General features: G+C 42.5%; 1 protein-coding gene across 3 annotated transcripts; it reads left to right on the top strand.

The window, feature by feature from the left end:
* Positions 1-9,003: 9,003 nt before the first annotated feature.
* Positions 9,004-20,477, top strand: hs2st1b (heparan sulfate 2-O-sulfotransferase 1b). Of its 3 annotated transcripts, none has more exons than XM_070545451.1 (7): positions 9,004-9,289; positions 12,009-12,250; positions 15,903-15,988; positions 16,369-16,507; positions 17,480-17,577; positions 18,442-18,599; positions 19,739-20,477. In XM_070545451.1, exons 1-7 carry the CDS (start codon positions 9,166-9,168, stop codon positions 19,963-19,965), a joined length of 1,074 nt encoding a protein of 357 aa, XP_070401552.1. In that variant the 5' UTR covers positions 9,004-9,165; the 3' UTR covers positions 19,966-20,477. The 3 variants fall into 3 exon arrangements, with proteins under 3 accessions (XP_070401552.1, XP_070401554.1, XP_070401553.1); XM_070545453.1 differs by lacking the exon at positions 19,739-20,477 and adding an exon at positions 18,684-18,906; XM_070545452.1 differs by lacking the exons at positions 17,480-17,577; positions 18,442-18,599; positions 19,739-20,477 and adding an exon at positions 16,689-17,327.
* Positions 20,478-21,446: the final 969 nt, after the last annotated feature.

Genomic DNA, 21,446 nt, shown 5'->3' with positions numbered 1-21,446 from the left:
AAGCAGGCAGATCTCACACAGAACACACACTCTTGCACTGGGAACAAATGTTCATTATTTTTTCATCTGAACATCTCACACCAGTGCATGGGACAGCCAAAAAAAATCCTCTCAGAGCTCATAAATAAATAAAAAAGATGTTTATCAAACATTTCTCCATGTGTCAGATTAATAAACACATTTTCCAAAGTACTTTAGAGGATACTTTAGAATATTGGGAAGGTTTTAGGGCAGATTTTCTCTTTTTCCACCCCCCACTCAATAAAACATGAAAATGCAGTCGACTGCAAAAAAAAGGTGGTGTCTCTCTGGAATCAAATGGAAATTTGATGCGACATCCAAAGCTTAGCTGAGCAAGCACAAGCTTTTCCAGAGTGTCACACAATGTAAAGTACATTTCCACACTCTGTGCTTAACAGCTGAATGCAGTGTAGAGTACATTGTACGTAAGGTTTTAAAGGCTTAAAAACAGGCGGCGTATCTCAGGACACTGAAATGTGGCACATTTCACCACATGCTGCTTTGATTTATGAGTTTTTATATCACTGCTGTTAAAATAGTTAAGGTCCTGCTTCCTTTCTTTTTAAAACTTTAATTGGAAGTGAATGCTGTTTCTGTTGAGCTCTCTAAGCTGCTCTCAGAGTGAGCATGCATCAGCCATCCAAGAGCTGGTTATTATCAGAGGTGTTGAACTTAGTCATTAAAAATAAACTCCCTGTGCAGATTTATGTGTTTTATTGTTTGTCTAATTGTACTAAATGTCTGAATGTAAGCAATTAAAGCTTATCTTAGATTACATTTTTTTAAAAACAAATGAAAATAAATAAATTAATAAAAAATAAATTTAAAAAAAGAGTGTGGAAAGATATGTTCATGCAAAGAATGACCTCTGTGATCCAAGTGAGCTGCATTAAAGGTGTAGAACACAGATGAAAACATTTTTATACAGTTTTTTTTATCATAAACAGTCACTATGAGTTTTTCATGAAGGCTGAACATAAAACTAGTCTCCTACACCTATCTCCTGCATTATCTTTGGTAGAAAATATATGGTGGCAACCCCCGTACCCGCTGGTGGACACCAGAGGTTCGGGGAGCCGTCAGGCTGAAGAAGGAGGCCTACAGGGCGTGGCTGGTCTGTGGGTCTCCGGAGGCAGCAGACAGGTACCGGATAGCCAAGCGAGGTGCAGCAGTGGCAGTTGCCGAGGCAAAATCTCGGGCGTGGGAGGAGTTTGGTGAGGCCTTGGAGAAAGACTATCGATCGGCTCCAAAGAGGTTCTGGCAAACTGTCCGGCGTCTCAGGAGAGGAAGGCAGCAACTCGCTCACACTGTTTACAGTGGGGATGGGGAGCTGTTGACGTCAACTGAGGCTATAGTCGGACGGTGGAAGGAATACTTTGAGGAGCTCCTCAATCCCACCAATGCGCATTCCGAGGAGGAACCAGAGCTGGGAGGCCTGGGGATGGACTGTCCGATCTCGGGGGCAGAAGTTGCTGAGGTAGTCAAACAACTACACAGCGGCGGAGCCCCGGGGGCGGATGAGGTTCGTCCTGGGTATCTCAAGGCTATGGATGTTGTAGGGCTGTCATGGTTGACACGTCTCTACAACATTGCGTGGTCATCGGGGGCAGTTCCTAGGGAGTGGCAGACCGGGGTGGTGGTCCCCATCTTTAAGAAGGGTGACCTCAGGGTGTGTTCCAACTATAGGGGGATCACACTCCTCAGCCTCCCTGGAAAGGTCTACGCCAAGGTACTGGAGAGGAGGGTCCGATCGATAGTTGAATCTCAGATAGAGGAGGAGCAATGTGGTTTTCGTCCTGGCCGTGGAACTGTGGACCAGCTCTATACCCTTGCAAGGGTGATGGAGGGGGCATGGGAGTTTGCCCAACCAATCCACATGTGCTTTGTGGATTTGGAGAAGGCTTATGACCGTGTCCCCAGGGGCACCCTGTGGGGGACGCTCCAGGAGTATGGGGTGGGTGGCTTTCTGTTAAGGGCCATTCAGTCCCTTTACCAGAGGAGCGTGAGTTTGGTCCGCATAGCCGGTAGTAAGTCGGACCTGTTCCCAGTGAGGGTTGGACTCCACCAGGGCTGCCCTTTGTCACCGGTTCTGTTCATCACTTTTATGGACAGAATTTCTAGACGCAGCCGTGGTGTGGAGTGTGTCGAGTTTGGTGGCAGGAAAATCTCGTCTCTGCTTTTTGCGGATGATGTGGTCCTCCTAGCTTCATCCAGCTCTGACCTTCAGCTCTTGCTGGGTAGGTTCACGGCCGAGTGTGAAGCGGCTGGGATGAGGATCAGCACCTCCAAATCTGAGACCATGGTTCTCGACCGGAAAAGAGTGGCTTGCCACCTCCGGGTCGGGGGAGAGGTCCTACCTCAAGTGGAGGAGTTTAAGTAAGTCTCGGGGTCTTGTTCACGAGTGAGGGTAGGAGGGATCGGGAGATCGACAGGCGGATTGGTTCGGCGTCTGCAGTGATGCGGACGCTGAGCCGATCTGTCGTGGTGAAGAGGGAGCTGAGCCAGAAAGCCAGGCTCTCAATTTACCGGTCGATCTACGTCCCAATCCTCACCTATGGTCATGAGCTTTGGGTAATGACCGAAAGAACGAGATTGCGGATACAAGCGGCCGAAATGAGTTTCCTCCGTAGGGTGGCCGGGCTCAGCCTTAGAGATAGGGTGAGGAGCTCGGACATTCGGGAGGGACTCGGAGTAGAACCGCTGCTCCTCCGGATCGAAAGGAGCCAGTTGAGGTGGTTTGGGCATCTGGTCAGGATGCCTCCTGGACGCCTCCCTGGGGAGGTGTTTCGGGCATGTCCTGCCGGCAGAAGGCCCCCGGGTCGACCCAGGACACGTTGGAGAGGTTACATCTCCAATCTGGTCCAGGAACGCCTTGGGGTCCTGCCGGAGGAGCTGGTGGACAAGGCCGGGGAGAGGACGGCCTGGAGCTCCCTAATTGGGATGCTGCCCCCGCGACCCGGACCCGGATAAGCGGAGGAAGACGAAGACGAAAATATATGATGAAACTCTTGGACTTGAGAAGCCTGACAAATCTACAACACACTCTCATTTAACATTCATGGACTTGCCCACCTTGACTCACGATGGGGAAAGCTGTTGTTGGTTTAGCCTCCAGGAAACAGCAGAGATTGTCTCTGCTAGTAGAAGCTAACTGTTAGCATTAGCAACTCCACCACACAGCATCGTCAGATAAAACATCAGTGCTGCAAGTCAGTTGTAGTCCTTTTACTGTCATCTAATCCAAGGCGAGATACCCAAATATCAGGAAGTAAGACACCAAGACTTGAAGCTCGGCTATGATGTGCGTAATTTTTAGGTCTGAGAAATGGGGCACTGCTATATTTTTTCTACTTACAAGGAATTAATTTATCCTAGAGACCAATGCAAATGTATTGATTAAACAAGTCAACCACTCCATTAAACTTTTTTTTAATATATCATAACATTGCATGATGATCTGTTATGAAATGTGTACAGCGGCCCCTAGTTGCCTTGCAGCAGGTGGAAAACCAATGGCTCACATTAGGTTATCAATAAAATAAATATCTTTGACCCACTATTGTACACGTCTTCATCTTAGAGAAATAACTCACCTCATGCATTAAAATAAATATGAAGAAAGAAAACTGTTAAAAAGAAATCACTCAGAATTTATATAAATATTAATCAGCTCATCTGAATAAAAACTGGTATTGTTGTTTATCCTATTAGAGTTTTGCAGTGGTCATTAGTTTATCAGTGATAGAAACCTGTTATCTTCAGCCCTGCAGTCCCTCATGATAAATAAATTATTGGTCACATTGTTTCTGGGTAATTAAATGAAGCATCTGAGAGATTCAGCTTTCCTATGGGAAATGGCTCAGCTTGGAGTTTACTCTACATCAGGATTAGTTTCTTGTGATTTTAGTAAAAACTACGGATTAAAGAAATTAAAGATTAAACAGATTTCTCCCTGGAGGGGGGAAAGACTAAAACACTGCTCATGTTTAGTAACAATCTAAAACATAAGCTGTTTAATTACATTTGAAAGATTTTCACTTCTGCATTAAAGGTGCAGTATGTAAGCATATAGTGAAAATTTTACAGTGAGAAAATCTCAAAAGAGTCTGATGTTTCAGTCGTTGGAAGGAAGATTATAGTTAAACATATTTCATATCCAGCTGGTAGAAGATATTCCATTTTTGGTTCTTTTTTAAACATGAACAAGGTTTTTCTTTACCTTGCTGACGTTTCGTTTGCGGCTGCAAACATCCTCAGAGCTGCCGCTGATGGTGGCGTCACTTCCTATTCCGCAAACGAAACGTCAGCAAGGTAAAGAAAAACCTTGTTCGTGTTTAAAAAAGAACCAAAAATGGAATTTGAAGACAAACACGGAAAGAACGTACAAAAGATGGTAGTGGAGACGGTCAGTTTTTCTCCTGTCAAAACAAAGAAAGGAGAGACGTAGCTACTGTTCACCATCAGTGAGTGTGGGGTTAAGCTTGGTTTATGCTTGACGCATTCACTTTCCGCGCGGTGATGCGGCTCGTGGATGGAACGCGCTTCACAACTCGCAGTGTTTATGGTTCGTGCGGCTCGTCTCTGTGGTGAGCCAATATTCTCCCAAACTGTAGGGGGCAGCATGGAGCTCTACGGCATGCATCCAACACGACACCATAGTAGAAGTAGAAACTACTGTTTACAACATGGCATTCCAGCATTTTTAACAGCGTCCTCGTCTTTTCCGACAGTGCGAGCTATTTCTCTCCAAGAATTATTAACAACATGTTGATCGAGGTGATCTCTGAGAGCTGAATCATACAAATGTCTGTATTTACGAACCTCTGCCGTGCCGGTGCGCCATGTTTTTCCGCGTCCGACCGTCCGCGTGGTTAGAAATTTTCCGAGGTGCGCGTTGCGGAAATCTTGGGCCGTGCGGAGACGCGGTGGAGGGGCGTGGTTGTTAAAATGACGCAAAATGACGCAACTTTTCCGCGCGGAGCCGTGCGGACCTCGCGGACGCGTCAAGCATAAACCAACCTTTACCATGTCCCTGCGAGCTAATACTGCAGCCATGACAATGGTACCTTGACGACGGGTGACAAAAAGCTTCAGAGTGGTTGCAGTAAACAGATTTCACCACATGATGTCATTTTTACTGCATCTGTACATAATGCACCTTTAAATAAAATGATGTGGAGCAGATGCTTTACATCAGTGGTCCTCAATCGGTGGCCCGCTGGCCCCTCTTTGTGGCTTCCAAACCCCACACGCTGGCTTTGTTCCAAATTAAGGACACACTGATGTTGTTAGCAACAGCTTTTTGCATACAGAGACTGCCAGTAGTAACGAGTCTATGCATAGGACGGAAATGGCGGAGATTGCTGATTGGTGTATGACTAATTTGACCAAATCAACAATGTGGGGAAGACCAAAAAGAAGATGGTGGACTCAACACCCCATATTTGTCAGGGAAACAGTGAAGCTACTGAATGTCTGGGCTGTCACATTAGAAAGCAGATCATTTGCTGCTGTGGCCCCAGACTCTGGACCTCTCTCCCCCTGAGCCTGAGATCAGTGGACTCAGTGGTCTCCTTTAAAAAGCAGCTGAAAACTCACTTGTTCCTATTCAAGTTCTCTCTCCCTTTCTTTACATTCCTTTACATTATTTTCTCATTGTAAACATATTTTTAACCATTTTAGAAATATTTTATACTTTAATATATTTTTTGTTTTTAGTGAAGTGCCTTGTGATTTTTATCGTGAGAGGTGCTACATAAAATATCTTCTTCTTCTACATGACCCTTGACCTTCCATGGACCCTTAATACACCCAAAAGTGTTATGAAGGTTCACCAACAAATCTATTTGATTAAGACGCTATAAAGCATTGGTCTTAGAGCTGCTGTTCTTTTTCTGGTCTGTGGTGGAGAGCATCCTGACTTACTCCATAACAATCTGCCCGTGGAACTGGTCTCACGTTAATGTGGAGGTTCATCAATGAATGCTTGGATCTGCCTGAAAACAGCGGAGCAAAGGGCAATCCACCAGCCCGTTACTATCCAGCATCCTTCCTTCATTCAGGCAACCACCCTCAAGCGTGGCTCATGAACTCTGACCCTTCAGCTGATTATTATTGACTTTTGAACACATTTAATTTGCCTATGTCTTAAACATGTTGTTGAATAACAATAACAAACTAATTTCAATTATGTCATTTTCTTTCCTGTATTGAAATCAAATCCATGAACCTTGTGCTTGAGCCGTTGTCCTAATTCTCATGTCTGTGACTGTTAGAGAATCCATAATGCTAATTATGCCTCAGATTCTGGTTAATTACAAACTTCTGCCTATGTACAGACTCAACTGTGTTTGGTCCTTGGAACACTACCACCATCTACTGGCCAAATGTTACATCTGAGGTTGGTTGGTGACAGTGCTGAAGGAGCATCCTCCATTATTATTTAACGCAGAGCTATTTTTAAATAATTCTGTTGCTTGGTGGTGGCTTTTAGTGATTTTTTTATATTTAAATGTCTTTCCTTTTCTAAAATCATAAATGAAAAATGAAAAAAATATATAATGTCAAGAGAAAACATCCCAACAATGCTGGTGTTAAAGATGATCATCAAACCAAAGTGTTAAGATTGGGAAAATGTTTCGATAGAAATAAAGCCACCCACTACTAACTCGTCACTTTCTTTTCCACTTTGCATTGAAACTTACCAATAAAATGCATTTATGGGTAAGAAAACCTTAAAACCACTTGGCTGATGTATATAAATGAACACAATGTATACATATACACAGTACAGTGCAGTATATAAATAATGTATGTATGTAAACACACCCACATCACCCCGCTTCTCCTCCAGCTTCACTGGCTGCCAGTCAACTTCAGGGTTCATTTCAAGATCCTGGTTCTGGTCTACAGGGCCTTACATGGACAAGCACCATCTTACATTTGTGATCTTCTTAGTCCCTACACCCCCAGCAGGTCCCTGAGGTCCAGTGATCAAAGCCTACTGGTTGTGCAGCACCAGGCTAAAGACCAAAGGTGACAGATCATCTGCTGCTGTGGCCCCCAGACTCTGGACCTCTCTCCCCCTGAGCCTGAGATCAGTGGACTCAGTGGTCTCCTTTAAAAAGCAGCTGAAGACTCACTTGTTCAAGCTGGCTTTTGTATGACCTTCTTCACCTCTCTCTCTTTATTCTGCTCTCCCCACCTATTCCACCTTCCTCAGGATCCACTGACTTCCCTCTTTCCTGTTCACTCTCTTTCTTAACATTTTTTAATCACAATTGTCTATTTTTGCTCATTTTAAATATATTTTAAAACATTTTCTAAATGCTTTTAATATTTTAACATTTTTTTGTTTTGTTTTTGTGAAGCGCCTCGTGATTTTTATCTTGAGAGGCGCTATAGAAATGATATTTTATTCTTCTTCTTCTTCTTCTTATATACAGAGAAGTAGCAACATAGTAGCAGGCACAATGACGAACAGCAATTTGCTTTAACATGTTCAGGCTATATTTCATGCAATGTTATTTGATGGTAGTTTTGCACAAAAAGCACAGATTTACACAGAAAATGTCTGTAAAAAACACAAAAATAAATGTATCAACATAATGTAATCAAAATATAATGGCACGGATAATGATAACATATAAAATAAAACAGCAATTTTTCTATATTGGCTATGAAATGTTCATTTCGGTATCAAAAAAGTCCAAATAAATCAGTCTAACTTATAACTAAGTCAAATTAACATTACTTCTCAAGCTGTCCGTGTGTTTTCAGCATGCAAATGTGGTCGTTTGTCTAGCACTAGCATCCAGCAGCACTTGTGCGGTAACATCAACTGTAGAATACGTGTCATTTTAACTTTGCTGTCACGGGTTTTGGATCTGGAGTCAGCAGGTCAGGGTCAAAAGGTCTCAGGAGTTCTGTCTCCTGTCTCGTTGTCCTGTTTGCTCATCAAGTTGCTTCTGTGCTTTAGTGAGAGCAACAGCAAGTCCCCACAGCTCGTCAGAGTTGAGACGAGGACCTTTCAAGATTCAAGATCGCTAAGTCGATTTTGTTGCACATCTGTGCAATGGCAATTAAATCTTGAATCTTAAATTATTTTGTGTCTGTGTGTGAGATCTGAGAGGGGGGTTGGGTTTCAGATTAAGACCTTTTTCAGTTTTTGTAAAACAAAAAATCCAATTTTAAGTTCTCTGTCTGTCTGTCTCTCTCTGTGTGTGTGTGTGTGTGTGTGTGTGTGTGTGTGTGTGTGTGTGTGTGTGTGTGTGTGTGTGTGTGTGTGTGTGTGTGTGTGTGTGTGTGTGTGGTGGTGGTGGTGGTGGGGGGGTATTTTCCATAAAGTCTATTTTTGTGTTCATCTTTAGCTTCTCAGGTCATTATTTTTAAAATAATAAATACCCTGTTAAGCAGAAACATAATGATCACTAACATGTTACAAACCCTTAAATATGCTGGATCATGAGTTTAATACCCAGACCGTTAGGAAGATGGCATAGTCTTTGTTCAGTCAATATGAATAGTTAATAAAATACATAAATATATATATTTTTTGTTACAAATACTACCTCAATGAGAAGCACTGCCCGGCCGTCGATTTAATTTGACTACTCAGATGGATTACTTAGTTTGGACAAGAGTGCAATAGACACTGCAATCCAGCAGGTGGCGACATTTGCCCTTGTTAAGCGTTTGTGATTGATTAAAAATAACGAGGAAGTGAGCTGTTGTTAGCTGCTAAGAATCGTGAAGTCAGTAGTTTGAAATTGGCTTGAATAATACCATTTCATTTTTTAAGACATGGTCGAATGACGAGCACAGTTGTTTAGAAGTCAAACAAATTCTAGATTGGTTACAACGTCTTTGTTTGACGCTTCCACGAGCTTATAATGTCAGTTGTTATTAGCATAGAAGCTAGTTCGTGTCTGATTTTCATCATGATGAGTTAACCTGATCTGATCACGATTGCTAAAATCTGTAACGAATAATTGAACTAATCGATTAACTGTGACGATAGTAATTGATTTGATTTATTCTTCATCATTAAGCTAAACGGGATCAACTTAGTTTAGTTACTAGCCGCAAACTCCTGAAGCAGTCTGCTGCTCATTGTGCCCACGGAATGATCCATCTGCCAGTTTGATGGGGATTTTGAGGACTATGATGCCGCCCAAGATCCAGCTTTTGGCCGTTCTGGCTTTTGGAGTTGCGATGCTCCTGATAGAGAACCAGATCCAGAGACTGGACGAGTCTAGAGCCAAACTCGGTAAGAACACGAATTGCACAAATGATTGGTTTTGTTTCACACGATGGTGCTCAAAAACAGCTCACCTGTGTTCGTATTAAACCTTCACAACGACCTTTTAAACATTATTAGTTTGCAGTAAAGCTGGAGTAAGTTTTAATACTAGAAAGCGTCTTATGTTTGAGTGAATGGGGCCAGGTTTCCAACACATCTGTCACACAACAAACAGCCCTTTGTTTCCTTTATAATAATAATAATAATCATAATAAAAATATATCCAAGTGACTGCAGACCTGGACAGGTGAAAGTCTGATTATAACTGAAGGAGCTTTGTTTGGCCACAAAGAATTCTTCTTCATAGCCCAGCACATTCATCATCATCATGTCATTTAATCACAATAATAAACTCAGCTGAATTGGTTCCACATTTTCACATAATCTGTGTCAATATATCAGGACCTCGGTACTCTGGAGGATGCAATCTTGTTGAGCAAAGAAGGTTAGAAAGGATTCTTGCGTGAGCTAAATTTCATTAATAAAAATATGACCGTCATATTAATAGGCAAACATTGATTCATCCATTATCCCATTGTCTGTACCCGCTTGTCCATGCAGGCTCACAGGGGGCTGGTGCCAATCACCAGCGGTCTATGGGGCATACAGGCGGGGTACATGCTGGACAGATTTCCAGTCCATCGCAAGGCAACACAGAGACACACTGGACTAACACACACCTAAGGACAGCTTACAGAGACCAATCAACCTGACAGTCATGTTTGTGGACTGTGGGAGGAAGCCGGAGTACCTGGAGAGAACCCACATGTGTGCTGGGAGAACATGCAAACTCCATGCATAATGACCCCAGACCAGGATGTGAATCCAGGCCCTCCTAGCTGCAAGGCAACAATGATGGCCACTGTGCAGCCACCACTTTGACTCAGTTTCAGTTTTTGTCAACATATAAATATCTACCATTTTAATTCAGTGATATGACAGAAGCCATCAGTCTAACAGATACGCCCACTCCTGTAAGTGGCTTTAATTAACCCTGCTGTGGAGGAAACACTTAATCATCTTCCTGTCAATACATTTGATCAGAAGTTTAATTAATTGTTTGGATGTTGTTCTAGTTTTAGAGACTATATTGTTTTCTTTTTAATTAATGTCTTCTAACCAAACCTCTGTGGTCTGGTGTTTCATTCATGTTAGAGGAAAAAGTTCACGTCAACACGGCAGCTGTCAGTCTGTGCTGGTCTGCACTCATTTCATCCATCTGGTTAAAGGTGTGGTTCACTGGGAAAACAATGTAATAATTCTGATTGTAATCGATCACTGTTTTCATGCAGGCTAAACATGAAAATAGTCTCCTACACCTTATGGACTCACCCATTTTGACTCGCAACAGGGAAGACTGCAGTTGATTTAGCGTCCAGGAAACAGCAGCGAACATCTCTGCTGGTAAAAGTTAGAATCAGCAACTCCGCCACCCAACAGAACTCCTTCAGGTTTCTGCCATTTGTGGAGATCAACCATCCACGTTGCAGAGCAAATGGAGTCAGTAGAGTCAAGTTTCTGTTCAGCTAATAGATTTCGATATAAATGTTGGTGCATATCGCCTAGCCCTACACTGCCTACCGAGTAAGTTAAGCACTGTTTGGGTGAGCTATAAAGAAACTAGCATGTTTATTCACATCGCTGAGTACGATAAAGTTAAAGTCTCATTAGTTGTCACACACACACACAGTGTGTGTGTGTGTGTTTGAGTGTGAAAGTTGTTCTCCACATTTGACCCATCCCCTGTGGGAGCAGTGAGCTGCAGACAGCCACGCTCAGGAACCATTTGGTGGTTAAACCCTCCAGTCCAACCCATTAACTCATTCACTGCCAACGACGACTAAAGTCGTCATTTGCATGTTTTTACTGTGTGGGCGTCGGAACGAGCCCCCGCACCATGAGAACAAACATCTCAGCTCTGAAGCCGATCTTCATCCACATACGTCACACACGTCACGTGATCAGGAAGCAGAAAATCCATGTGTTAGGAGATCGTTTTGGGCCGTTCCTGTAAAAAAAAAAGTGAGGCGCGAACCGGAAAAGCTTCTGCCGATCACAATTCAACAACGAATTATGAAAGAACGGATAACGCTCGAAACACGCGGATTCTTCCTGATGTAAGAGGTGAGTCTCCGCTTTGTTTTGGCGTCGACATCATCCTAGAGCGCAACGTTCTGTGACTCTTAAAAAAACAGTAAAACACTGAAAAACGCTGGCAGCGAATGAGTTAATGCTGAATGTCAAGCAGGGAGGCATTGAGTTCCATCTTTATGAAAGTCTTTGGTATGACCTGACCAGGATTTAAGCCCCAATCTCCCCGACTCAGGGCAGACACTCGTACTACGAGGCCGCTGAGTTGGCTTTTAAGTGACTCATAGCAGAAGTTTCAGGCTTACGTTTTCACACATGTTTAAATTATTTCACATCATGGAGCTATAAAGGCGATCCTGCCTTTAAAATGCTTCTGGTTAATCACACACCACACGTCCAACACCCGATGCAGGGGTCTCACGGGTTGTTAAATGCCTTCTAAATAAAACCCACAGTGAAAAGAAATGAACTGGTCTCCAGTTTACTAGTTCATGATAAACCCTGGCAGCTACCTTGGTTCTGAGCTGCATAGATAACCAGACATGTTCTGCAACATCTCATCAGTGATGTAAGAGAAAATGTCCCCTGTCTTCAGAACACACCATTGCCCGGCATGAGGTGGCTGAGGTAGAGCTGCGTCACAGTGAAGACGTCTTCGGGCAGGAGCTGACGCCACTTTCTGAAACCGATGACACGGTCATCATCTACAACAGAGTGCCCAAGACGGCCAGCACGTCATTCACCAACATCGCCTATGACCTCTGCAGCAAGAATCACTACCATGTGCTTCACATCAACACAACCAAAAACAACCCGGTCTTGTCCTTACAAGACCAGGTAAGACCCTCGTGTCTAATACAAAATGCTTTTTGTGTAATTTTTAAGGTCGTCCCACATGTAGCTCTCCTGTACGGGAATTCCAAAGCTCTCCTCTGAATGTGGATGAGCCAATATCACCAAAAGTGATGTTTATGAAATATCTGGTCAGAGGAACTGCAAGTATTCATGTCACAAGGCTTTTTAGCTCATCTGTATGGGTTAAATGGACTCAACTGTCTGCAGGGACAGCTGAGAGCTTTGAAGATTTCTGCTGTCTTAAAACGTTGATTTAACATAGCACCATTCTCCTAAATGTCTCAGTAGTTTATATAATCTTAATTTAAACACCTTTATACAGTTGATATTTTTGCATTACTTGGTTACCTCATCAGAAATTCTGCCAGACCCGACTCCTTGACGCTTGTGAAGTCCGTGTAAATAATCATTTAAGACAAAAATGATGGTGGCATAACTGGAAAAATGAAAATATGCTGCAAAGTCTGTTTATGTCAGTAATTCAGTTTAGACTGAGAGACCATCTAAAGAGTCAGGAACCCTTTGCAGGTGTTCTGGATTCATTAGCTGATTAGAGTGAGTCTAGATTATTGAACCTTTTCACAATATTCTATTTGAGATTTAGAATTTGGGACTTTCATAAGCTGACTTTGCATGCATTCAGTCCATCTCATATTAGTTTCACTTTTTAAATGACCTTTTGCACCATATGCTAGTTTTCCTAGTTCAGCTGCTGTCTAGCCATTAGGGTTGTCACGGTGTGAAAATTTAACCTCACGGTTATTGTGACCAAAATGTTCACGGTTTTCGGGATTATCGCAGTATTTTTTTTAAACATGTTACATTTTCAGACAACTAAATAAACCCTGTATGTCAGGAGAATATTGTCCTCGGTTTGTGTCCTTCCAGTGAGCTTTGCAGATGTGGGAAAATGTCATCAGGCAGTAATCGTTGTTAAATTCATAATTATTCTCGGAGAGAGACCAACTCTTATCTGCCCCTGGGAGCCCCGTAATGCATAGCGTCATTTCAACATGGCGGTGTCTGCGACACGGTTTATATGCAGGTAGCGGCGCTGCGGCTGCTTTATGTAGCGACTCGTTGCGTTCTCCCTCAACCCAAATCCTCGGATCACGCATTTGAGCTAAAACGCTAACGTTAGCTTGCCTTGCGTTGACTGTAGAGTTGTGGGTGATGGTCACGCAGATGTGTCATGAGATTTGAAGCGTTGCTGCCTTTCACAGACACTTTTTCTGCACGTGCTGCAAACAGGATAGCCGTCTTCTATCAACTGTCCCTCGGTATTCTTCAGATATCCACAAAACGCCCGTACTTCCCACTTTGTCTTCTTTGAGGCATAAAAAATGTCCTGAGCGCTGCCGTCTCTTCCTTTGACCATTATTTCAGCTTTAGCTTCAAAAAAGTTTTGGTTGTAAACAACAAAGTGCGCATGTGCCGCCGCAACTTCATCAGATGATACGGTGGCTGGTAAGGGTCACCGCGCCTACACCGCAGCCACGGTAACCCACAGAGATAATATAGTTTTTTTAAAACAAGACGGTTATTATTGTCAACTTTTTTACCGGGGTTTACTGCTACACCGGTTACCGTGACAACCCTACTAGCCATTAGCTTGACTGATGCCCCAACGTGAAGAGGAGACATAGTTGACTGATTTGGGTTTCACACTTTAAGTGACAAAAAAGAAGACATGCTGACTTTCCAACACATTTTTGTGGTAAAGACGGGGTTAAACTAGAAGGCGGGAATTTTAATTTACCAGTCCATTTCTACGCTTGAACCTTCACCTGCCATGATCTTTCAGTAATGAATGAACAGGAACTGGCAATGCCTTTGAGTCCCATTAAATACCATTGTGGCTACAGAGAAGACTGTCTGGTCCTCCTTGCTAGAGCAGATGCAGCAGCAGCCTGGCCTTACTTAAGCTGAAAGAGGGATATTACATAAAAAATAAATGTATACAATTACATTGAATGAAACCTAGTACTTCAATGAACTGCACTTTTTTTAATTTCCAAGGGTGAAAGTAGGGATGTCCCGTTCTGATACCGATATCGGAAGTAATTCGATATCGGGCCAAAAACAGTGTGTCGGATTATATCGGACAGCATCAATAATCTCTGATATAAGCGGTCCGTTAAGGTTCACATTCTTGCAACCAATGGTGAAGAAAAAAATGTAATTTTTTTTTATATTTACTGTTATTGGCTATTGTTCTCCGATTGAGTGATATATCACTTGATCAAGCCCTTCATACTTTCCACACTACAAAATAGGTAAAGTTATGTATGTTACAACCTGTCTAGGAGGGGCCAGGCCACAACATGAAGGTGGGTTCCCATTTTCCACAGATCCCAAGTACCACACCACAGTTTGACTTGTATACAAGGATTTTTATTAACAAGTTCTATATTAACTAAAAGTGAGGGAGGATAAATATAACATATACAACTCCGGGTGAACCAAAGGCCAAAACAACAAACAAAACACCCCTAACTTAAATAATCATGTTACCTACAAAATAAAATAGAAAAAGAAATACAACCAAACTTACCTCCCTGATTACAAAAACAGGAGAAAACTGAATGAACAAATCAAATGGCAGATTCACCCCTACCTTCCTCAGGTTTAACGACAGGTCTTAACACAGCACTCAACACAGGACACTAAGTGGATGGTGGCAGGTTGGGATGAGCAGAGAATGAGGATCAGCTGCAGGTGGTGACGTCCCTCATAAAGGTCTGCTCCCATCAATTATCCAGTCAGGACTCTCTCCAGGCCACTGGTTCACCAATCGGATGTGGGCACCGCCACTGGTTCACCAATCAGATGTGGGCACCTGCACCAAGAAACATTATGAATACAAAACAAAACAACTTACAACCTTTGGTTGTAACATATGATTTGTGCTGATATCGTATCACATTGATATCGGTGTCGGTCGATACTGAAGGCTGCAATATCGTTATCGTATCGGAAGTGAAAAAGTTGAAAGTTGATGTGATTTGAACTCAGAGAACTTGTTTCAGTGGATCAACCTCAAACATCCTAAAACCTTTTCAGGACCTTGATAGGATGTGTTTTCCTAGACATTCCTTCTCAGGAAGTGATTCTTCCCTGTGTCTGGTTGGCACATTGCTGTATTTTTTTGGCCCGTTACCAACTCATGTGAATCAGCAGACCGTTTTGCTCCACATTACCTACTTCTGTAGGTGTTGTGTTTTAATCTGTTATCATCTCTTCAGTGTATTCTGTGCCACACTTGACATAATAAAAGCTAATGAAATTTGTGAGCCCACTCTGCAGTTGCTGTGGCTCTGGTCACACAGCGTAAAAGCCCCAAAGCTGAGCTATTGTTACACCCGGCAGCTGATGCCAAGGTAATATCCTGTCTGTCATCTCACAATAGCCCCACTGTTGCCCCGTGTGCCCCCTGAGCATGATCGGAGATCGGCCTCTGTGGGGTAGCTTGCTTCTAGAAAACCAGTAAAAACCAGAATGTGCTTTTATTTTAATTTCCCCTTTTTAAATTCTTGATTTTAGCAAAAACTTGTTTATAGAAAGTTGTAAAACTTCAATGTTTCTGTGTTTTTCTCACGACTCAACAATAAAATGCCTTTATCTCCGTCTGCAGGTGCGCTTTGTTCAGAACGTCAGCACATGGAGAGAGATGAAGCCCGGCTTCTACCACGGCCACGTAGCTTATCTGGACTTCTCAAAGTAAGGCCCCTTCATTTCCTGTAATACCATTAATATCCAGGTTAGTTACACACAGTTAGCAGAGCAGATAAAGGAAGGTCATGTATCGATTGCCAACTTGTGCTTTAGTGCTGATTAATAGCATTGTTGTCCTTATCTCCTCTGACACTATCATCCCAGAGATCACAGGTAATTATTCTAATGGTCTAAGTGCTTCTCAAAGAGAGGAAGCTCCTATTGGCTCTCTTCTCCTGCATCCAGCCACCTGTTCACTGGTGGAAAAGCTGGTTTAGAGTAAAATAGACTTTAAATCTCGGCGTAAAGCTGTAACTGACACAGACACAGCTCTTCTATATACAAACACCTCTACAAAGTCTCTGTTCTACTTTGTTTTTGGTCAGGTATGGTGTGAAGGGTAAGCCAATGTACATAAATGTTGTGAGGGATCCTATAGAGCGCCTTGTATCCTACTACTACTTCCTGCGCTTTGGAGATGACTACAGACCTGGCCTTAGACGGAGAAAACAAGGGGACAAGAAGGTCTGTGTTGTTGTTTCATTGACATTCATGTTAAGGCAGAATTCTTTATTGTCATCATGCACACACGTAACACTTTTCTGGTAGCTCTCAACTTGAAGGGACAAATTTCTATACATAGGAAGTTGTGTTTAGAAGTCAAAGTCCTAAACACAAACTGAACAATGTGGTGTATGCTGTACAGTGCAGCGAGGAATGCCCAGACCTCTACATCGGAGAAACCAAACAGCCACTTCACAAGCGCATGGCACAACATAGAAGAGCCACCTCCACGGGACAGGACTCAGCAGTTCATTTGCATCTAAAGGACAAAGGTCACTCTTTCGAGGATGCCAACGTTCACATTTTGGACGGAGAGGACAGATGGTTTGAAAGAGGAGTAAAGGAAGCCATTTATGTCCACTGTGAGCAACCATCTTTGAACAGAGGCGGTGGTTTACGACACCAACTGTCTGCCATCTATAATCCAGTTTTGAGATCCCTTCCCAGATGCCTCAACGCCCACGCATATCCTGGGCCATCTGAGCTCAGGAATTCACATGATAGGGTGGGGCCAGGCTTCACAATGAGCTCACCCCAAACTCTGGCTGAATAGGACCCACACCCACCCTCACATCTTGGCTCATAGAAGATCATCGGGGGTCTTTTGTTCCCTCTTCGGGGGGAAACTCCCACTGGGTTTGAATCTGGGACTCTCCACCATTTGACCTTAGAACTGAAGAAGCCTCTCGGATGAGAGGTGAAACGTCTTCAAGCAACTTGAAGAAGTCCAGACGCTTTTCTTTCAAGCTCATTAGACTACAATGACCTGGATGACTGAGAACCTTCACAGACATAGGAAGTCAAAACAATTGTAGATGACTACATCATTTAATTACTTTATGCACACGTCATCATTGTTAATATTATTATTATTATTATTATAGTTTTTGTGACTTGGATGGAGTGGTGACTTGATCTCCTATTGTATTTCAGACTTTTGACGAGTGTGTGTCATCGGGGGGGTCTGACTGTGCTCCAGAGAAACTCTGGTTGCAGATCCCGTTCTTCTGTGGCCATCATTCAGAGTGCTGGTGAGTGAGTGTTTGGGGTCATAGTCCCGTTGAGATGCTGGACTGGTTTCCAAGTTTAAACCATCTAGCTGACTATTTGTGATTCGATCCACTCTGGACGGCGCATTAATACCACAGCATGATACTAACACCACCATGCCTCACAGTTATTACTGTGTTCCTAAGTCTAAAACTCTCACATTGACTCTTCCAAATATACATATATGGACAAAGTTGTTGGTGTTCTTTGGTCAATGAAATAAAAACCCACAATGGTCACAGAAATTACTTGAATCTGATCAAAATAATAAGTAAAAATTCTATGAAATGCAACCAATGAAAGCCAAACATTGCTTTTCAACCATGCTTCAATGGAATTATTTAAAAAATTAAACTCCTGGAACAGGCCTGGACAAAAATGATGGTACCACAACTTTAATATTTAGTTGTGAAACCTTTTGAAGCAATCACTGCAATCAAACTATTCATGTTACTGTCAATGAGACGTCTGCACCTCTCAGCAGGTATTTTGGCCCACTCCTCTGAGCAAACTGCTCCAGTGGTGTCAGGTTTGAAGGGTGCCTTTTTCAGACGACATGTTTCATCTCCTTCCAAAGATGCTCAATAGGACAGAGGTCAGGGCTCATAGAAGGCCACTCCTCTCACGGGAGAAGCACAGAAGTGAAATGTTCGCGTGCAACTATTACCCCCTTCCTGTCCACGATGAAGGATGTAAACCTCAGTTTTGGAGCTAAAATCAAACTGAAGTGATGTTTTGAAATAACTGGCAACTCTCTGGTTTTCTTTTTTTTTTCCTATTTGAGAAGTTGACTAAAATCCATCACAATTAAAACAATCAAGAAACTTCTCTCCTAATGTGCACAGGAATGCAGGAAGCAGATGGGCCCTGGAGCAGGCCAAGTACAACCTGGTGAATGAGTATCTGTTAGTTGGAGTAACCGAAGAGTTGGAGGACTTCATCATGATCCTGGAAGCAGCGCTCCCTCGCTTCTTTAGAGGAGCTACAGAGCTCTACAGAACAGGTAACAACACAGAACATCCCTCCACAAAAATCCTGTTAGATGGAAAACGGTCCCCATTAATAACCAGCAGCTGGACCTCAACAGGAAGGATAACGACACCGGAAAGAGACATCTCTGCTGATGATTTCATTCCCATCCCTGATTTCTCCCTTGTCTGCATGTAAATGCAGCCTGTGAAGTCTGGCCTCTAAAAACAAACTTCACTAACGGAGAAGACATCTGAAACACCTTTTGACTCAGAGGATCAGCTGAGATGTTCAGCAAAGCACTAATCTTCTTTCTGTGTTTGCTCCAGGAGTGGGTGATGCTAGAAGGAAAACACATCATGATTCCTTTTACAGTGAAATCATATTTTTGATCAAAAAATAACATCAGAATTTGTTTTTGCATGGAAACAGTGATGCAGCACAGTGGTTCCTAACCTGGGGGTCCCGACCCCCACAAGGGGGCGCCAAAGCCTCTCAGTGGGTCGCCAGGACCTCTCCGCTTTAAGGGGTTAAAATTTATTACTTGTTTATAGCCTACATTGTGCTCACTTTTTTTTTTTCACGAGGGAAAAGTTTACTGATATTAAGACAGGAAATAATTAGTACACAACAAGTAACACACTTTTAAGAACATTTTGCTCAGCTCACTGTTTTATTTTCAAGTGTCAAAAGTTCATTAAAGATAGGACTGGTTGATTAATCACAGTAAATAATCTAGTATAAACAGTAATATAAATATTTAAGTACATTTTTTCTCAGTGTATTTTTTATGTGTCAAACGTTTATTGAAAGGAATGATTGATTTATCGGTGTTTACAAGAAACAATGTGTTCAGAAAAGTAATACAAACTGTCAAGCACATTATGCTCTGTTTGGTTTTGTTAATGACTTTGTTCTGTACTGGAGCCTACTACTATTACTGTTATCTATTGAATCAAAGCATATTAAAATGTGCTTGAACAATTTTATCATTTCTTAATACTGTTTGTACTGGAAGAGAGAATGGGAGGGGGTCGTCAAAAATTTTACTGGTAAAAAACGGGGTCCCTTGGGAAAAAGGTTGGGAACCACTGATGTAGCACATCCCTCCTATATGCACAACATAATTTGATTAGAAAAACAAAAAAATCTAATTTTTTGTGTTGCTCCCAGGAAAGAGGTCCCACCTGAGGAAGACCACGGAGAAGAAGCCCCCCACCAAGGAGACGATAGCTAAGCTGCAGCAGTCTGACATCTGGAAGATGGAAAACGAGTTCTACGAGTTTGCGTTGGAACAGTTTCAGTTTGTGCGTGCCCACGCCGTCCGGGAAAAGGACGGGGAACTTTACGTGCTGGCTCAGAGCTTCTTCTATGAAAAAATCTACCCTAAAGTGAACTGAGTGAAACCAGAAAACCTGGAGAACAATGTCGATGAGTTTTACACACTGGAAAAGAACGAAGACCCAAGTGATGCTGATTTATTGGACTTGCTGCACATTATACAGCTTAGTCTCTAAGAGGTTTATTTAATTTAATGAGCTGAAAAGCTGCAATGTGAGTGAGAATCCAGGTGAGGCTGAAACGGTAACCACCAAACTAAAAGGCGTTCATCCATCTGGAGGCTGTATTTAACTGTGACACATTTCAAATACTCGTTTACAAATTCCTGGCGTTCAAGGCAGCGCCAGTACATAAAGTGTAGACATGCAGCAATCATGTTTTTGGACCAAATGGTTAAAAAAAAACAGAACCAATGAATTAATTGTTGTTTCACTTTGGGGTGTTTTTATTTCATTTTTCATCACAGAAATAGTGATGTGGATGTTAGAGTTAAGGTTTTTAGTCTGCCGGGACCATGAGCTCTATCCGGAGTACCGATGCTGCGTGCGTACAGGGTTGTTGGACCAGAGCCGGACTGACAGTGCCTTTATTGTTGTTGAATTCAGTCAGTCTGTTGCATTTTCTCTCATTTTTCATTCGATTTTACAGTTTTCACTTGAAACATGCTGAACATAAAATGACGACTGAACAAACTTGGCTTTGTAAATCATTAGTCCTTCATTGTGTGTTAAATCTGTTTGTTTTCAGTGTGGCACTTTCCCCACGTCTGTTTTCTGATGGCAGTTGCTGGTTCAATCACCAAAACTGTGGCTGGATTCTCCATTTAGAGTTTATCTTGAATGTTGTTACTCAACAAGACAGAAATATGAATATCTAAAGAATCAACAAAAACAAGGAAGGTTCAGCACCAGAAGATCACGCACTAGTGCAGAAACGATAAGAAAAACACGTCACATTAAATAAAATAATTGGTGTTCTTACATAACTGGTGATAGCCTTTTTTAGGACAAGCACTTATGTCAGATTTGTTTTTTACAGTGCTCATCTCCCAATATCGGGGACCTGTTCCAATTTTATCTCTATTTCTTTAGTTTTTGTGATTAACTTGAAAACTGTTATTCTGGAAGTAAAAACTTCTAGGGTGATGTGGCTTATGGGTTAGGAATTCACTTTGTAACAGCTGGGTTGCTGGTTTGAGCCCAGGGTCCTGTGTGTTGTTGTGTCCTTGGGCAAGACACTTCACCCTCTTTGCCTGCTGGTGGTGGTCGTAGCGCCTGTGTTCAGCAGCCTCACTTTGTCGAATAGTCCAGAGCAGCTGTGGCTACATTAGATGCATTTTGTCTAACTTTAAAAACCAAGTTCACTTGCTTTTTCAATACTGTTGCAGTGGTCTCTAATATAAATGAATGCTTTGTGAGATGATCTTTGTGTGTGTGTGTGTGTGTGTGGGGGGGGGGGGGGGTCTCTGGCGCTCCTGTTTCAGCAACTAGAAGCAAGTAGTGGGGAGCAGAAAATGGCAAGCTTTACGGTTTTGTTTCCT

The sequence above is a fragment of the Nothobranchius furzeri genome, chromosome 16, assembly GCF_043380555.1.
Source record: "Nothobranchius furzeri strain GRZ-AD chromosome 16, NfurGRZ-RIMD1, whole genome shotgun sequence".
In the NCBI taxonomy this organism is placed as follows: Eukaryota; Metazoa; Chordata; class Actinopteri; order Cyprinodontiformes; family Nothobranchiidae; genus Nothobranchius; species Nothobranchius furzeri.
This window is presented reverse-complemented; position numbering and strand designations above follow the sequence as displayed.

Excerpts from the sequence above, each read along its gene's own strand:
- hs2st1b (XM_070545451.1), top strand. The coding sequence starts at position 9,166 with ATGGGGATTTTGAGGACTATGATGCCGCCCAAGATCCAGCTTTTGGCC. Across the intron at positions 15,989-16,368 it reads GCTTATCTGGACTTCTCAAA|GTATGGTGTGAAGGGTAAGC; the intron begins GTAAGGCCCCTT and ends GTTTTTGGTCAG. Across the intron at positions 17,578-18,441 it reads GGCCATCATTCAGAGTGCTG|GAATGCAGGAAGCAGATGGG; the intron begins GTGAGTGAGTGT and ends TAATGTGCACAG.